At 38.2% G+C, this 16,032-nt stretch overlaps 1 protein-coding gene across 1 annotated transcript in view; it reads right to left on the bottom strand.

Annotated features, from left to right (window-relative positions):
• The window catches only part of LOC147076458 (uncharacterized), an 83,197-nt gene extending 67,513 nt beyond the window's left edge, over positions 1-15,684 (bottom strand). The window contains exon 1 of the mRNA XM_085940284.1: positions 15,174-15,684. Coding sequence (XP_085796410.1) covers positions 15,174-15,247 — 74 coding nt within the window. The 5' untranslated portion in view covers positions 15,248-15,684. The remainder of the gene's footprint in view (positions 1-15,173) is intronic.
• Between the last annotated feature and the right edge of the window lie 348 nt (positions 15,685-16,032).

The raw sequence follows: 16,032 nt of genomic DNA, 5'->3' as shown, positions 1-16,032 counted from the left end.
CTTCTCGAAGCCAATTTATCAATGTACCCGCACCCCTCTCTCTCGCACTTGCGTTCAATTACACTTGGCCGGAGCGCAACGGAAATACGTCCATTGTCGCCGTTTGGTGTTTCAAGGTCAATGGCACAAAATAATAAACCATTAAGGGATTATGATACGCTCAAAAAATATTATAATAATAATGGGGGGGTGATTCTCAACAAGGGTTCCGCGCAACCCTGCAGTTCTGCATGAAATCGCGAAAGCTTGCGAAAAAAAAGTATTTATTTGAAATGTACAAAGATTTGAGTACGTAGTAGCAATAACGCGTCGGCTTATAATAGCATGCGGTCCGGGTTCGAATCCAGGATCCCGAAATAATATGTTGTTTTTTCATTGAGTGTTTAGGCCCAGAGAATGGACCGAATAGGTTGAGCAAGTTACTATATTCGCAAAAACAAAAATGCAATCTCCACTCCGTAGAGGCGCATATTATGATCCTATTAGGATGGAACATGGTGATCATGGTGATCATGGCCCCCACAAGGGGTGGGGGGGGGCTGACAGGGCTCTAGCCTGGGTGCCCGGTCTCATGGGGGGCCCGGCGTGGCGAGTCAACCAAATAAGTGAGATAAACACACACACAACAAATTTGCTCTAGGCATAAAGCCCACCAAAAAAGCGTTCGGTGCGCTCACTACTGAGTAGGCCCCCTCCCACCCGCGCATTACCCTTCACCTATGTAATAAGAGGCTCAAGGAGCACAAAATAATTATTATTATCAGCGTCTCTCATAACAAAGCAATAAAAATATTATTAAATTTCTCGGGGCATGTAATTAATATCGGACACGCAATAACTAAACAAAGAGTTCACTGTTCTTAAATAATGGCTTCTCGCCCGTCTTATCGACGGCGCTTCGAGGAGCGTGATTTTGCTTGCCGTGTTCAATGAATGGACTACGTTGTATTTTCGTTAATTCGTATCGCTGAGAAGCCAAAAAACGATGACTCATGGGGCAGGCGGGCATAATGCGTCGTCAAATCCAGTGTGCGCTGGCGTATTTGATTACGTTGTATTTTCGATGATTTACACGCCACTCGCTTCGTTAAGTGGGTTTTACGCCTAATAGTAAAAAAGTGTATTTATTTTAAAAGGCGTTATTTTCCTTTCATGATGGTTATATTTTGGAATATGTGATTGTGTGATGTAATTTTTAACTGTGTCATTACTTGATAACTCCATAATTCAAGCGGATGTAAGTATTAAAAATACACTAAACACCCTTAATTTTACCGTCAACGACATTTAGAAAACGCTACTATAGAGCGTCACATTGCCTTTAACCTTTGCGATAGGGGGCCCGACAAAGATCCTAGCCGTGGGGCCCGCTTCAGGAAGTGGGGGCCATGATGGTGATACTATGTGTAAATATGAAAATTTTATATTATACGTGATCGATTCATCGATCTGAAAATTAATTTTAATTAAATTTAATAACGAAGAAATACGACCAATACAACATCTGAAAGTAGGTTCTGTGGAGATGAAAAAAATCACCTGCGTCATCAGCAAACTGTAGTTGGTTGTGTAGTGATAAATTTACGCAAAATATCGACTGTAAAACTATTGTGAAAACCGACCTTTTGAGCCTGCTAATAAATGCTATACTGTCTTGCTATCGTAGGTAGGTATTGCATACTGCATGTTATTAGAATTTCCCCACTGAACTGAGTGTGTGTCAGAGATGAAGGTGTTCCCCGAGATTTTAATGTTTCCACACCAAACAAAGGTCGGGAATCACTGCTGAATAGGGGAGGGGTAACATCGAAACAGTCTCACTACTAAGGGAAAGTTTTAGGTATAGCGCCTGCTTTCGTACATATTATACAATCACACAGTTTATTGTGTAATATTCATTCTTTTTTCGTTGTACGAAATGTCATTAAGTTTATAGGGGTGCATTTTGTATAAAAATAATGTATTTTTTACTGTTCAAGTAATATGATGTAATAGTACGCAATAAACGCTCACACTGCATATTATACTGATATTACCCAAGTACATTATTTTACTCCAAATTAAATATAAACGTTGACGTCCCGTGGGGGTAGGCAGATTGAGCGTCGCTTGGGGGCGGCAGTTGCTTGAAAGGCTTGTATTTTTAAATGTATCTGAAACCGAGGACCCGCAATATTATCTACTGAAGTAGAGATGGCATTTAAATTAAATTTAGCGATATATATTTTGTTACTAATGTATCCATACAACAAATTTTTTAAATATTGGAGTCATGAAAGGGTGGTAAAAAATACTGTATAAAAATGGGGCGGCATTATTTCTAGGGACGTCACTGAAATAAGTAGGTACATAAACAATATTTTAAATGTATGATTATTTAAATAATTGATAAATGCATAATCCTAAGAAACATTTGGACAAATTAATACAAAAAAATAATTGAACTTAGTTGGATAGAATTATCTGGATAATGCTCCTCTATTCATTAAAATATCGATTGTCTTATGCATAGGGTGCAGGGTGGAGGTAGGCTGTTAAGATCCGACATAAAGAGTGCACACTAAATTTTTGTCAGTCATAGAATTTGTTTTCATTAAACTGACTACAAATTTTAGATGGGATTAAAAATCAATTAAACCCCGCGTCAACTAAACCACAATAGGTATATAATAGTGAAGACATATTCGTCTATCTATAAAATATCTGAAATTATGCCATTAAATTAAATCATACATAATTTTAGATATTTTGTAGATAGAAGAATAATTTTTATCTATTATGGTTTGGTTTAGGCCTTAACGAATTAAAAAAAAAACTAACTAATACCATCTGTAATTATATTATACAGATACCTATTCGTAATTTAACGAAAACAAATAAGTATGACTGAAAAAGTATGCACCATTATTGTCAGATGGCCCACAGCATACAACAACTATTATAGTATGGTTAAGGCAGGGTTTAATTGCCTTTTTTAGAACTAACCAACACCATCTGCAATTTGTATTCTTAAAGCATGTCCAGATGATGCGTGTCTCGCCGCGAGTGCATGTGGACAGCTCAATGAGGTCACATGTACCTCGATCGCGCGCGAGAAGTAACACGCGTTGATTACATGTTGACGGCTCAATGAGGTCACTGTACCTCACTTAGTACAATGAAAACAAGTATGTATGAGTTGCAAAGTTTAGTGTGCACTACAGTTATGTCGGCAACAGCCTTCCTCCATCTTTCGCCACTGGGCCAAATACCCATCTAACTTGAAAACAAAGACTGACAAAGTTTAGTGTGCATTATTAATGTCGGATCTTAACAGCCTACCTCCACCGTTCGCCCTTGCTATGGCCTGTAGTAATAAATAATAACAACTACGGCATCGTCTAATGTTACATTCTTAAATGATAAGATCGCGGCTTTGGGACATTTTCTTCTTCACCGTATGTATCTACTCCGAATTACTGCGATTATTGGATTTGAATAAGCTGACTATATTGTCTTGACTTTGGCAATTAGAAATCAATTTAACTTAAAAAAAAAAAAACTAACTATACACCTAGCTATTCCCAGTTGTTATGTACTTATGTATGTTTATTCAATAGTGCACAGGTGTTCTATGATGGCAGCCCTTTCTGGATACTGGATACTAGCTTCCTCAGTCAGCTCTTTCCATCTGTCTCCAATAAAAGTGGCCGCTATCTAATTAGGTCTCAAAAGCAAAAGCATGCAGTGGATCTTTCCACTGCCTACGCCCTATTGGACTAATGACCTTCGAACATAATATCTTCGACAGTGGGCTCAATTTAACATTTTCAGATAAGCTGTGACCGGTGGCGATGTGGTCTGGAAGCCAAGCCGTAATCAAAATAAACAACCATAATTTGATTACATAGTATAAATAAAGCATAATATTATACATTTAAGTGTTTAATTTTAAACTTTTTCTAACCACATCTTATCAAAACACCACAGAGTAAAAAAAAAACATTATAGGTAGGTATGTATCGACAAGCAAGGACCTAACACAGGCAAATATCTAATAATATTATAAAAAAGTATTATTACATTTCCAAAGTTCCAAAGCAGTGTACCTACACAGGACAACATAATTAATGTAAATGCATCCTAGTACAGGTATGATAAACACCGATTCGTGAAGAGTGAAGACTGTAGTGTAGACTTGTAGAGGAACTACAGACTCTTCCGGCATTGTGGCCACGACGAAATCACTTTATAACGGTGTTAATTTCATTTGAAAGTAACGATTCCAACACCTAAATGAGTCGCCACACTGCCAGAAGAATCTGACACCATTCTACAAAATATGAACATTGTATAAAGACTGTTCAAAAGTTGTATCAAAGATGTTGACGAACATTTCTTTCCGAACAATCACGTACGTTTAAAAATGCAATTAATGACAATATTACTCCACAAATTTAAGGGAAACTGGCTTATCCTACTGGGTATGTTATAACAGGCTACGAATCTCGAGTGTAGAAAAATATAATATGATATTTTCAACAGTTAAGTCTGTATTATTAGAATAATATTCAGTAAAGTTTATCAAGTAAATGTAACGAGTTTTTTTTTTTTTAGTTTACTTGGATTTTATGGCATAAAATACCATGTTTCAAAACTTTGGTCCATGGGGATGGCTTTTACATTGCTATCTTATTAATCTGTTCTGTGATCGATCACAGGTTTTTTTATATAATGGGTATTCACCACGACATGTGTTTTGCTCACTTGTGATTACCCGTATCATAAATTATCATGAACGCCCACGGTGGCCGCGCGGCATAAGCGTTGGACTATAAAGCCGTGGGTCCCAGGTTCGAATCCTGGGTCTGGCAAGTACACATATTGTTTTTCAATTTGTGTGTGTCAGGGTAAGGACCTAATAGGTTGAGCAAGTGGCTGACATCCATTTCTCGTAAAAAACAAAATCTGTCAATACAAACCTCCACTCTGTGGAGGTCCATATGATCCTATCAGGATCGGACATGGTCGGAAAACACTAAATAAATGCTAAATCATTTGAAAATCATTATTTTTAATTAACATTATTGGACGAATAGCTTCATACTAAAAATCAATTCAAATACGCTTAACATAACACAATTATTATCCGAGACAGACTAGATGTATTTGAAATGTGGTGCTGAAGGCGGATGCCGAAGATCTCGTCCGAACGAATAAATAAGCCCATCATCAACGAACTCCACATTCGAGACAGTAGCATTGTCGTGCTTGCGACGGACGAGGAAGAGCTTACTCCAGAAGAACAAACTAAGAGCGGAATGCAGAAACATTTGTCATAACTAAAATTTCCTTAGCAGAAAACACTATGCAGAAACATTGTCCTTAGTTAAGATCATTTCTATGGAAAATAATACCATATTTAAAAATTCTCTTTCCTATAGTTTAGGTAAATTATTTTATAATTTTTAAACGATGACAAAAATATGACAACTGCATTTTATAAATGCAATAACTATAAATACATATTAATATTTAATTATAATACTCTTATGTTTCCATTATAAGTCATTATACGTGATTCCACAGGCACCGCAAGACATTTTTTTAACATGGTAACACTAGCGTCAAGTGTCATTCTTCACCTGGCATTTTGTATTTCTGCGGGCTGGTGTATAAAAGTAAAATAATATTCTGCAAGTACATGCCAAACGAATTAACACTATCAATATCCATATTGAGATACATTGTTAAATGAATTTGAGTGTATGGGCTGTTTCATAGACATGCGAATTTATTTTGACAGCATCCGTCAGTGGTAAATGGTAATACAGAAGGGGGCGTGTTCATAACAAAAGTAGTCTATGGTTAAGGATTCCTTAACTCTATACTCAGGATTGTCTATAGTTAAGTCATGCTTTTCGGCGACTTATCCTTAGGATCGAAATCTTAGATTGTGCATTCCGCTCTAAGCTAAGAATAACCAGACCAGACCGCCAAACAGTAGAGAAGGTTGCCTGATAGCCATACAATCCGGGAAGAAGAAGAAAAATAACTATAATATTATAACATACCGCTTATAATAATCGTAACAAGTTTATCATTCTAATACGTGATTAGGTGCCCGTTAAAAAAAGTCGTTATTCAGTCGGTGCCCGATCAATATCTCCCCACTACAATATATTGCATTATAGAACATTTTCAACATAAGCCGAGCAAGTACGTAGCTAGGTCGACAGCTATAATTGCTGTTGCAAAAATGGCGATTCTAGGGGGCAATCACCCCTATGCGTAGGACGCCCTCCCCCTCATATCAATAATAACGGCCACCGTTCAATGGGAAGCCCCCAAAATGCACCATGCATTGTGCTGCACTGTAATATGTATTTTGTATTATATGTATTATAATATTCTAAAAACTAACGTTAACAATGCAAGATTTCGTGATTGCATTTATTCATAATCAGTAATCAATCAAACGGCGATCCGACAGTATTAAAGGAGTCTCCACAGCAACCGCCTCTGAATCAGTGGCTCACTGGTTCAATGATGAGAGAAAACGACGATGAAACATACCTATCGCAAGAACAGAACGCGTGTTTCACTGTCACAGATGCGCTCCATGTCATGGCCGGGATCCTTCCACTTAATTTGCATATACAGGCACGCGTTGCATCCACAATGCTCCTCAAAGAAGATGATGCGGACGTCGGTGACTGTCACCTCACGCCGACTCCACTCAATACTGGTGAAAAACTATTCACGCAGAAGCAGAGAATATGTGGGTATAAGTGGGGTGCCACCACCACCAATGGCAGGCACATTTATTTGTTTTTCCCTAATGTAAAATGGTGAATGACAACCGCACTGACTCCTGACCACTACACCAGTCAATTTTTTACTTGACACGGTGGCTTCGCTGGTAAACACTATGAGTTTGACTTGTTACCCGAACAACGTGGTAGAGATGTACAGGATGCAAACCACATCATTTGGGAATGCCTTGAAGAGCTGCTCAAGAAAGCCTCGTGATAGTACGTCTGATTAACACCGAGTGTGGTGCTGGGCGGTTGAATTGGAGAGCACTACCCTGTCAAATCTTTGTACCTGCACCGACTAAGTTTTTATGTGGATTACATACGTAGTTTTAATTATGGAAAATCGTAAGGCTCTGGCCTTTCATCCGTGGGTTCTAGATTCTCTTTCCAGTGAGGTGGTCACAATACCTATATTTATGAGATTTTCCTGTGTTTGCGATTGTTTCACTTACCTATATTATTGATTACACTACCTACTAGGTACTATAACAGAGTATATATTTATATACCTATCAATAAAATATTATTTAGTGACTTAGACAAAAAAATTAACATTACAAAAATAATTCTGCGGCCTCGAGGAGCACGCTTGAAATATCTCTGTTCTAACACTTTCAGCAGCGTTCATATCACAAAAATAATCCCTTATCAGTCATAAAAACACAATAGTGCTGATTGCACCGATCCGAATGCAACCCCCCTCGATAATGGGGGAGTATTTTTTTTGGCTCGCGCCAAACCGAAGTCGCACATCTGCCCTATTACCCCAGAGTATGTTGAACTTGGCGGGTGAGTAAATATAGAATAATAAATTTTATAATACCTACAAGTAGGTATGTGTGCATAGAATTAGCGTACACCGGGCATGGCATGGTTGAATTCTCACCGAGTTGCAGTGGGGGACTAGGTACTTGCCTTTCCCTCCACCATCCGCCAAGTCTCTGGACACCATCACGGTGTAACGACCGAGAAGTGTCCAGGTACAAGGAAGAAATTGCCAATACCTTGGAAGAATAAATTAATATTGTACATAATTTTTAGTTTGACCATTTCGATCGTGTAGGTCAGGCATGCCTAACTTCAAGTATGGTGTGATAACGTGAAGACACCGAGGCGTTGTAGATTAAAATAATAAAATCATCACAAATAAATAGTCAATCTCACATTTGTCGTAAAAATGATTCGGTGTCGGTCTTCTTTTCAAACTATTAACCTAATGTGCAAAGAACCTACAGCGTGACGGTAAAAGGAACTGCGCCTCAGTTTAAATCGCGGGATTAATATTTTCTCTTTCTCTCACTCCTGCGGCGGAGAGGATCATTTGAACGTAAACCGGTTAAGAGCAAAATGGAACGATTAATCCTTTTATTTTCGTTACTCATTTCCTATGGGTATATGGGGTCTATATGGGGCGATCGACAAAAATCCACCTCGCGATCAATGCGTTGAACATTTTTGACGTAGAATAAGATACCCTTTCTCTCAATATATGTCACCGCAAATTGGCTAAAAACCAACTAATTGTCTCCCATTTAGTGAGAGACCCAGTCGTAGATGTAGAGCTTCCTAGTTGCGAGTTGTAGAACATAAGCTGTGTATAAGTATACACACTATATGACTATACAACAGCATGCATTTAGATGAGGTTATTCAAATAACAATCATGATAACTTATGTACGCGCTGACGTGGATACCCACCGTCTCTCTAGTCTTGTCAGAACTATTTTTGACAATCTGATTTTGTGTTGGTGGTCGTGGTTTTACGGATATTATTGACATGATGTCTTCTACACCCTGCCGCCATACAATTTATGAATGTGACAGTGAATGACCCGACATTCTAATCACACTACCAGAGGATTTGAGTATCACCATGCGATCAGCTACTGTCTACAGCTACACATTTGTGAGCGGGATTCTATCGCAAACTGACTGTCAAGAGTGAAGCGAAATGCGAATAACCACGGTTGGCCACAACCGTACAGGATTCGAATCCCTTTTTTGAATGGATGCAACATGCAATACCAGACTATGTTTTCGCTGTCTTTTAAAAGACTCTATCATAAATAGTTATTGTAAACGTTGAAGTTAATAGCCCTACCAAATCACACCCGCCCCGCACCACACCCGGTCTTAATCAGGCGTATCACGGGACCCTACGTTTGGATGTGAAGCATCATTATTTCTATGACTGGGAATCTCCCAGAAGCAGATACCCAAAACTAAGGTCGCCATGCACCCAAATGTGTTTTGACTGAATTTACATGACTTTAAGTTCAGGTACCCATGGGAGAGATGAGCACGTAGAGGCAATATGAAAAATTGTAGTTAGTAACAAAAGCTAATACAAAACTGCCGAATATTCTGTGAAGAAAATAATAGTAAGCAATAAAATTGGCCTTTGTGGCGACCAGGTCGGACGGTCCGATGGGCCCAACAGCTGGTTGAATCGACTTGAGCAGCTCTTTCCTTTCCGTACACATTTTAGGACATTCCCAGAGGATGTTGTAAATTATTGTGAACAATAAAAATACTCCATAGCAAAACTACATTTTGCATTAAATTATCACGACGAAATGAGTTTTAATGCAGCCGTCTAAAAACGACTCGCTGGGAAGAAAAAAGGGACAACATCAGAACAATAATGCTTATCAAAATATTGTAATGAACCCTGAATTTTCAGCGAACTACAACTACACTACCAATGTGATACACCGGGCAAAATTATTTACTTAGTGCGAAGGTATCACACAAAATTATTCACCGTTCGCGATGTCACGATATGGTTCAGTCACCACCAAGTGCCCTATGTAAATTGTAAATGACTTGCACAGCCTTACTAAGGACTTGTGTTTGGTATTACAGAACGAGGGAGTCATGGTTCGACGGTCATCGCAACCCCCGACAACCAACGGACTGTGCTTATGTCAGTGACATCCTTCAGTGTTGGCTGCAGAGCTTCCGATGAACAGAGAGCTTATTGCCATTATAGTATACTTTGTTACGCACTGATTTAAACCGGCAGCTGAGTTATTCTTGAATACCATAAACAGGATGTAAATAATTAGTGAATCACTAAACTTGAGCGAACACCACAGGATCTTATGACCAGGGGTTGACAAACATTTTTTAGACGGCATAATAATATAATTACGTAGTTGTTCCATTGATTTACTTATTATTAAAGTATATAATTCGTAAAGCATTCGGAGCCATTCATTGGTAGTAAACGGTATGTAGCCAATGGGGTATCGCCTGATTAGTATGGGTGGTTTTTCAGGCAATGAGATTTTATATCGGGTTTGCCCAAACTGAAGGTGGGCTATGTACGAGTATGACTTTCGTTTGTAAGAACGTCTCAACGAGCGCAGAGAAAAAAATCAATCCCCATTGAGTAAACCTATTTAAATAACGACAGAAAAAAACAATGTTTCACCAATTTATTAAACAAAATGTGACTTTCAGAACACATCAAAACATATCTACCTATTGGAAAAAAATAATTACAAAATATTCTACCAGACAGAATTTTAAGACAATTTAACCATCTGCAAAACCCTTGCTATATTTATTAGCCGAAATCCAATTAATTCTGGTTCGACTCCCACCCGGCACTGTATTTTCCGTGATGTTTCCGAATTATGTATGCTCAATGAAGAATGTCACATTCTTAAATTTTGTAAATTATTTGTTGAGTACCTAATAAAAGTTTTTTTTATTGGCTCTACCTACGCGAACCTGGATCGCCTCACGAAGAACCGATTTTGCTTCACGAGAAATGGATGTTAGCCACTTGCTCAACTTACTAGATCCATATTCTGGCTCAAAACACACATTTCAAGTCAATTTTTGTCATACCCGGGATTCACACCCGTTACCGACGACATTATAAACCTGACGCGTAACCGCCCGGCCATCATATGCATGCAAAAAGTAGTGACGTCCCATGGTGGGAGGCAGGTCATGCATTGCATAGCGGCGGCTAACATAAAATAGACGATGCTGTCACTTCATAAGAAAGTACATATTATCGAAATCTCAGTTTAAATAATAGTCGAAGCATAAAAAATCCATACAAAAGTGTATACAACAATCCATACACCTAATATCGTATTGTAATAATATATTATTGTAATGGCACTTTATCGCACAGGCAGATTTTTCTCAGGTATGCGTCCAAACCTGTCAGCGCCACAGACCTCCGCTTACCCAAAAACCACCACTGTATGAGAGTAGGTTTTATGGAAATACTCGAATAAGCCCTGAACATGGTGTATGATCATATTAATGATCACAGTCGTCGCATGGAAGACGTCATATATTTATAGAATTCAACACACTTTGACAATTTGAAAGATTATGATAGGTTTACCGATGTTTAAAAGATATGCTGGGTTGAAAGTGTTTTATAATTTGAATACTAGGTGCGCTGTAACGCGAAAAGGTTGGGAAACAAATAAAATCGTCCGTTTTTACGGCGAAACCTGTATGATTGTCTACCGTTGCAGTGTTTTAAAAAATTACAACATTTGACTTGGCAAAAAGGTTTCAATGAGAAAATAGGTAGGTATAATTGTTTCAGACTCGAAGAAAGAAGTGTGTGTCAGGTGAGTGGGTAATTAAAATTATAGTATGTAATTCGAACCTGTCCACAGGACGAAGGAAGGGCATCCGTTGGGTGTGGTATAACATCACTGCTATCAAAACCGCACTCTGTGAACTTGCCAGGTTTCCTTTTTCCAATATAACATAGATGGAGAATGTAGGTAGGTAAGTAGGTACCTAATAATATTGTATTCCTAATGAATGCAAATGATGTCATATATTTTTTAGTAGTGCAAAGCGCGATTAAGGTAGGTTTCGTCTTTAATACTATAATCCAGCGCAGCTATTCTTAGGCATAAAGTTCACTAAAGCAGGCTTGCGGGGCGCTCGCGCATTTTCTATGTGAATCATCGAAAATACAACGTAATCAAATACGCCAGCGTACACTGGACTTGACGACGCATTGTGCCCGCCTGCCCCATGAGTCACCGTTTTTGGCTTCTCAGCGATACGAATTAACGAAAATACAACGTAGTCCATTCATTGAACACGGCAAGCAAAATCACGCTCCTCGAAGCGTCGTCGACAGACGGGCGAGAAGCCATTATTTAAGAACAGTGAAGTCATTGTTTAGTTATTGCGTGTCCGATATTAATTACAAGCCCCGAGAAATTTAATAATATTTTTATTGCTTTGTTATGAGAGACGCTGATAATAATAATTATTTTGTGCTCCTTGAGCCCCTTATAACATAGGTGAAGGGTAATGCGCGGGTGGGAGGGGGCCTACTCAGTAGTGAGCGCACCGAACGCTTTTTTGGTGGGCTTTATGCCTTACGGTTAGCATTTTAGCAATTTGCTGTTATTTTCAATGGTCCACATTAACACGGAAGGCATTCCATACACATGGCGATTATCGACAGCGATCGGCGGTTATTTACAATAATTGGTAAATTCGTAATTGGGCGAAAATTTAGATTGGTAGACGTGTCCGTCAAATTCGGGTATGTTCGAGCTGGCGGATACGGAATCTATCGCTATCGGATTTTTAGAAGCTACCGAGTCATTTTTTTTCACTAGCGGTACCTAAGTAGATTGTAACAATTAGTGGTACTTACCTGACAATTTTTTGAAAATAAAGGTAATTACTTATTATTGTAATGGCTTCTTCAAAATGAAATTCAGAACCTTGGATCCAGGGCTTATTTCTGGTTCTTCAGACAACAAAATATATGAGTACATTACTTATTATAAATAATCCACATCAAGAGCATGTGGGACAGTTTCGGCTCCGAATTCCTAAAAAAAATTAACGGCCACAAGCACTGTATTTTAGACGGAATTTGGACTGTGGATGGAATTATCATTTTCGGCGGAAAAGCTGACGCATTTTTTTTGGCAGAGGAGATAAAAATGGCTCTATACCTGGATGATTCTGGATACAAAGTTCGGAGGAACAGCTAAAAAATATATTTTATACTTATCACGGAATTATCTCGAAAAGGTCGTCATAAGAAACCCCGTTTTGGTAATATTTATGGAGAATTTCTCGTGAGAAAGAAGTGCTATGATGAATAATGTATCAATCACTAAGGGATTTTTCTTAGATATACCAGCATGTTATTAAGGCGGCATTATTTAGCAAGCAGGCGGTTGCACGTCCCCTCGCGGCGGCCCTGTCTGATTCAATATACATATTCAAGTTTTTTTTTAAACTAGCGGTTAGGTTAGTGATACTTGATCAAAATAAACAGAAATAATAATAATATTATCTACGAGTGCCTAGGATGGGCATTTTATAACAACAAAAAAAACCACTAGACACTCGCTGAAGCTGAACGAACATTTGACGAGTTTTCGTTTTCAATAAGATTCCAGTATAAAATCAAACGAAATGGAAATTCCATTACCACACGGCGCAATTCAACATAACGGGCCGTAATACTAGTACCTAATGGCTTTTTAGAAGCTTCGCCGACCGAGCAATGAAAGTTTCACTTTCGACAGATAGACCGGGTGACGGGTGGGAATCCGTGTACACCATTAGGGAGACGTACTTTCTTTTGTGATTCGTCTACCTACTTGTGACGATAGTAGGTATACACGAAAAGTCAAGGTGCCGGGCAGGGAAGCGATCGTGTCTCCCAACAGGGGCGTATCAATGTGTTTTACCGCCCGGGGCAGTAACAACAACAATACGCAATGCAACACTACTATCCTATACATACTAAGTTCACGCATTTTCGGCTATTATTAACAGATTCTCACGATGGCCGCGCGGCTTAAGCGTCGGCCTATAGTGTCGTGGGTCCCAGGTTCGAATCCTGGGCCTGGCAAGTACACATATTGTTTTTCAATTTGTGTATAAGTCAGAGTATGGCCGTAATAGGTTGAGCAAGTGGCTAACATACATTTCTCGTAAAAACAAATACAAACCTCAACTCTTTGGAGGTCCATATGATCTTATTAGGATCGGACATGGTCGAATAATAAAACACCAATTAAATATGTACCTACTTACCTAATTAATACTAAGAATAAATGTTTTAAACCCTCTAGTAGACTCTTTAAACCTAAACTGAAAAAAATCAAGGATACTTAGTAGATACTTAAGTCTTACTGATAAATGAAAAACATTGAATTTTCTACATAAAGTATTATATTTTATATTGTCAATAGTAAAAAATATTTTATATACTTAGATAATAAACAACAAAGATTATTGTAAGTAGGTACTTAACGCTAATTAATAAGCAAAAATCAAAAATAATATTACAAAAAAGCAAGGATTTTTGCTCCACGGGCGATTTTTTCAATAATTTAATTGAATCATAAATTCATACGATTGCTTTCTCTATTTCCGCTTTCTATTTTTTCTATTCCTATTTTTTTTTTTGAGATCTGGGAACACTGCACTGATGTTTAGTGAAATAAAACAGCATGGATAGGGCGGAATCCTCGTAATGGAGGGAGGCATACTATTTGTCTGCGCGTCCCTTCAACCAGCCGACTTACGATGTTTTACTAACCATAAATATTAAGTAGGTACTTATTTAAATTTGCGGATTTTGGAACAAAACATTTTAAATAAATTATATATGTACATACGTAGTAGGCAATGCAACATTTCATGTCTCCCTGGATTTTTTTTACTAGGTACCACGCAGTTTTAGGGGACTTTTCGTTGACTGGTTTTCTGTATAAGTATTAAATTATCATTAATTCTTGGCATAATATGAATATTTTTGCAACAAAACTCAATTTCTGCGCCCCCATCTGAATTGCGCCCGGTGCGATTGCACCACTCACACACCCCTTGCTACGAAACTGTCTCATACTCCTCACTCGATAACTTGGTACTTGATGTCCACAGGGCGCTTGACTCGAATTCGTTTACATAATCCGCCCCTGCGTGAATTGAACATTGGAAATCGGTATGTCATGGTTACGCCCCCTTGATAACTTGTCAACAAAAAATATGAATTTAATAGTACCTATCAAAAAACACACCTACATACCTTACGCTTACATAATTAAATTACTTAACAGATAAGCTTATCTGAAATCCAAAATATATAATAAAGGCATCATTAATACATTCACTACTTATATTTTAATGTCGTGATTAATTAAATCAAGTTTAAAACAGGATATTGTTTGAAACAAACGAGCATCATTCGCCAATGTTTACATAATCTTATTTGACAACTCATGAATGAAAACACACATAATTACCATTAAAAAAGATTTTGTGATGTTAAAATAAGGTTATTTGTAATAAAAGTAGTTGATTTGTTAGTTAAAAATGATTGTAAAATCATATCAACTTACTGGCATACTCCGCCACAACCATCTTGTAAATCCTCCGCAGCCTCCGTCATCTTGTTATCATTTATTACGTCCATTTTCACACACAAAACAATATTGAAAAACTAATCACGGCATCAATAAAACATTTATGCAGCCATTTAATTCATTACATCACACAAAATGTAACTTTTTACGACGAATAAATCCATAAAGTTAACTACGTAGACGCGACACGATCGATCTATTTGACGGCTAGGTGCAACTTTTGTTTTATGTCAAAATATATGAATAAAAGCGAACGTTCTATTTTCAAAAAATAATGACGTCATGGCCGTCGTATGTTCGATTATGCAACTTCATGGCCAGTGCAATAAGGTTAGTGTCAAGATGTCAATAAAATAAGTGTAGGTGAACCTTTTTTTGGATGATTGTTAGTTGATTATTAATGATTGTTGTTATTTTATTGTTTCGCCGATGAAGCGGCTCGTCTGCGTGGTGAACGCGAGCGACCCGAACGAAACTGAACGCGGCGTGAGCGGCAGGATATCAACATTACCAACGGTTTTCTTTGACCTCCCCAACGATATTGCGCGCACCGCATAGGGCGGCCATGTATTATTAATTTATTCCGGTAGAACGTCTGTCACGACCATTGGCATTAAATTTATTAAATTATTCTTATTCTTATTGTGCCATCCCCTTGCGGAGGTCGGCCACCATCAAGGCCATCTTAGATTTGTCGTCTTCTACCCGGAACAGTTCAGTGGAGCTGCACTCGTACCAATCACGGAGGTTCTTAAGCCACGGTCCTTACCATTGATCTTTCCTTGAATGACAAGTTGGGGAATGCTGTACTTTTGTCCTCTCATAATGTGACCGA

Source organism: Rhyacophila brunnea, unplaced genomic scaffold, assembly GCF_057557595.1.
Source record: "Rhyacophila brunnea isolate RB1 unplaced genomic scaffold, BYU_Rbru_1.0 scaffold_13, whole genome shotgun sequence".
NCBI classification, from domain to species: domain Eukaryota; kingdom Metazoa; phylum Arthropoda; class Insecta; order Trichoptera; family Rhyacophilidae; genus Rhyacophila; species Rhyacophila brunnea.
Note: the sequence above shows the minus strand (reverse complement) of the source record. Positions and strands in the feature narration are given on the sequence as shown.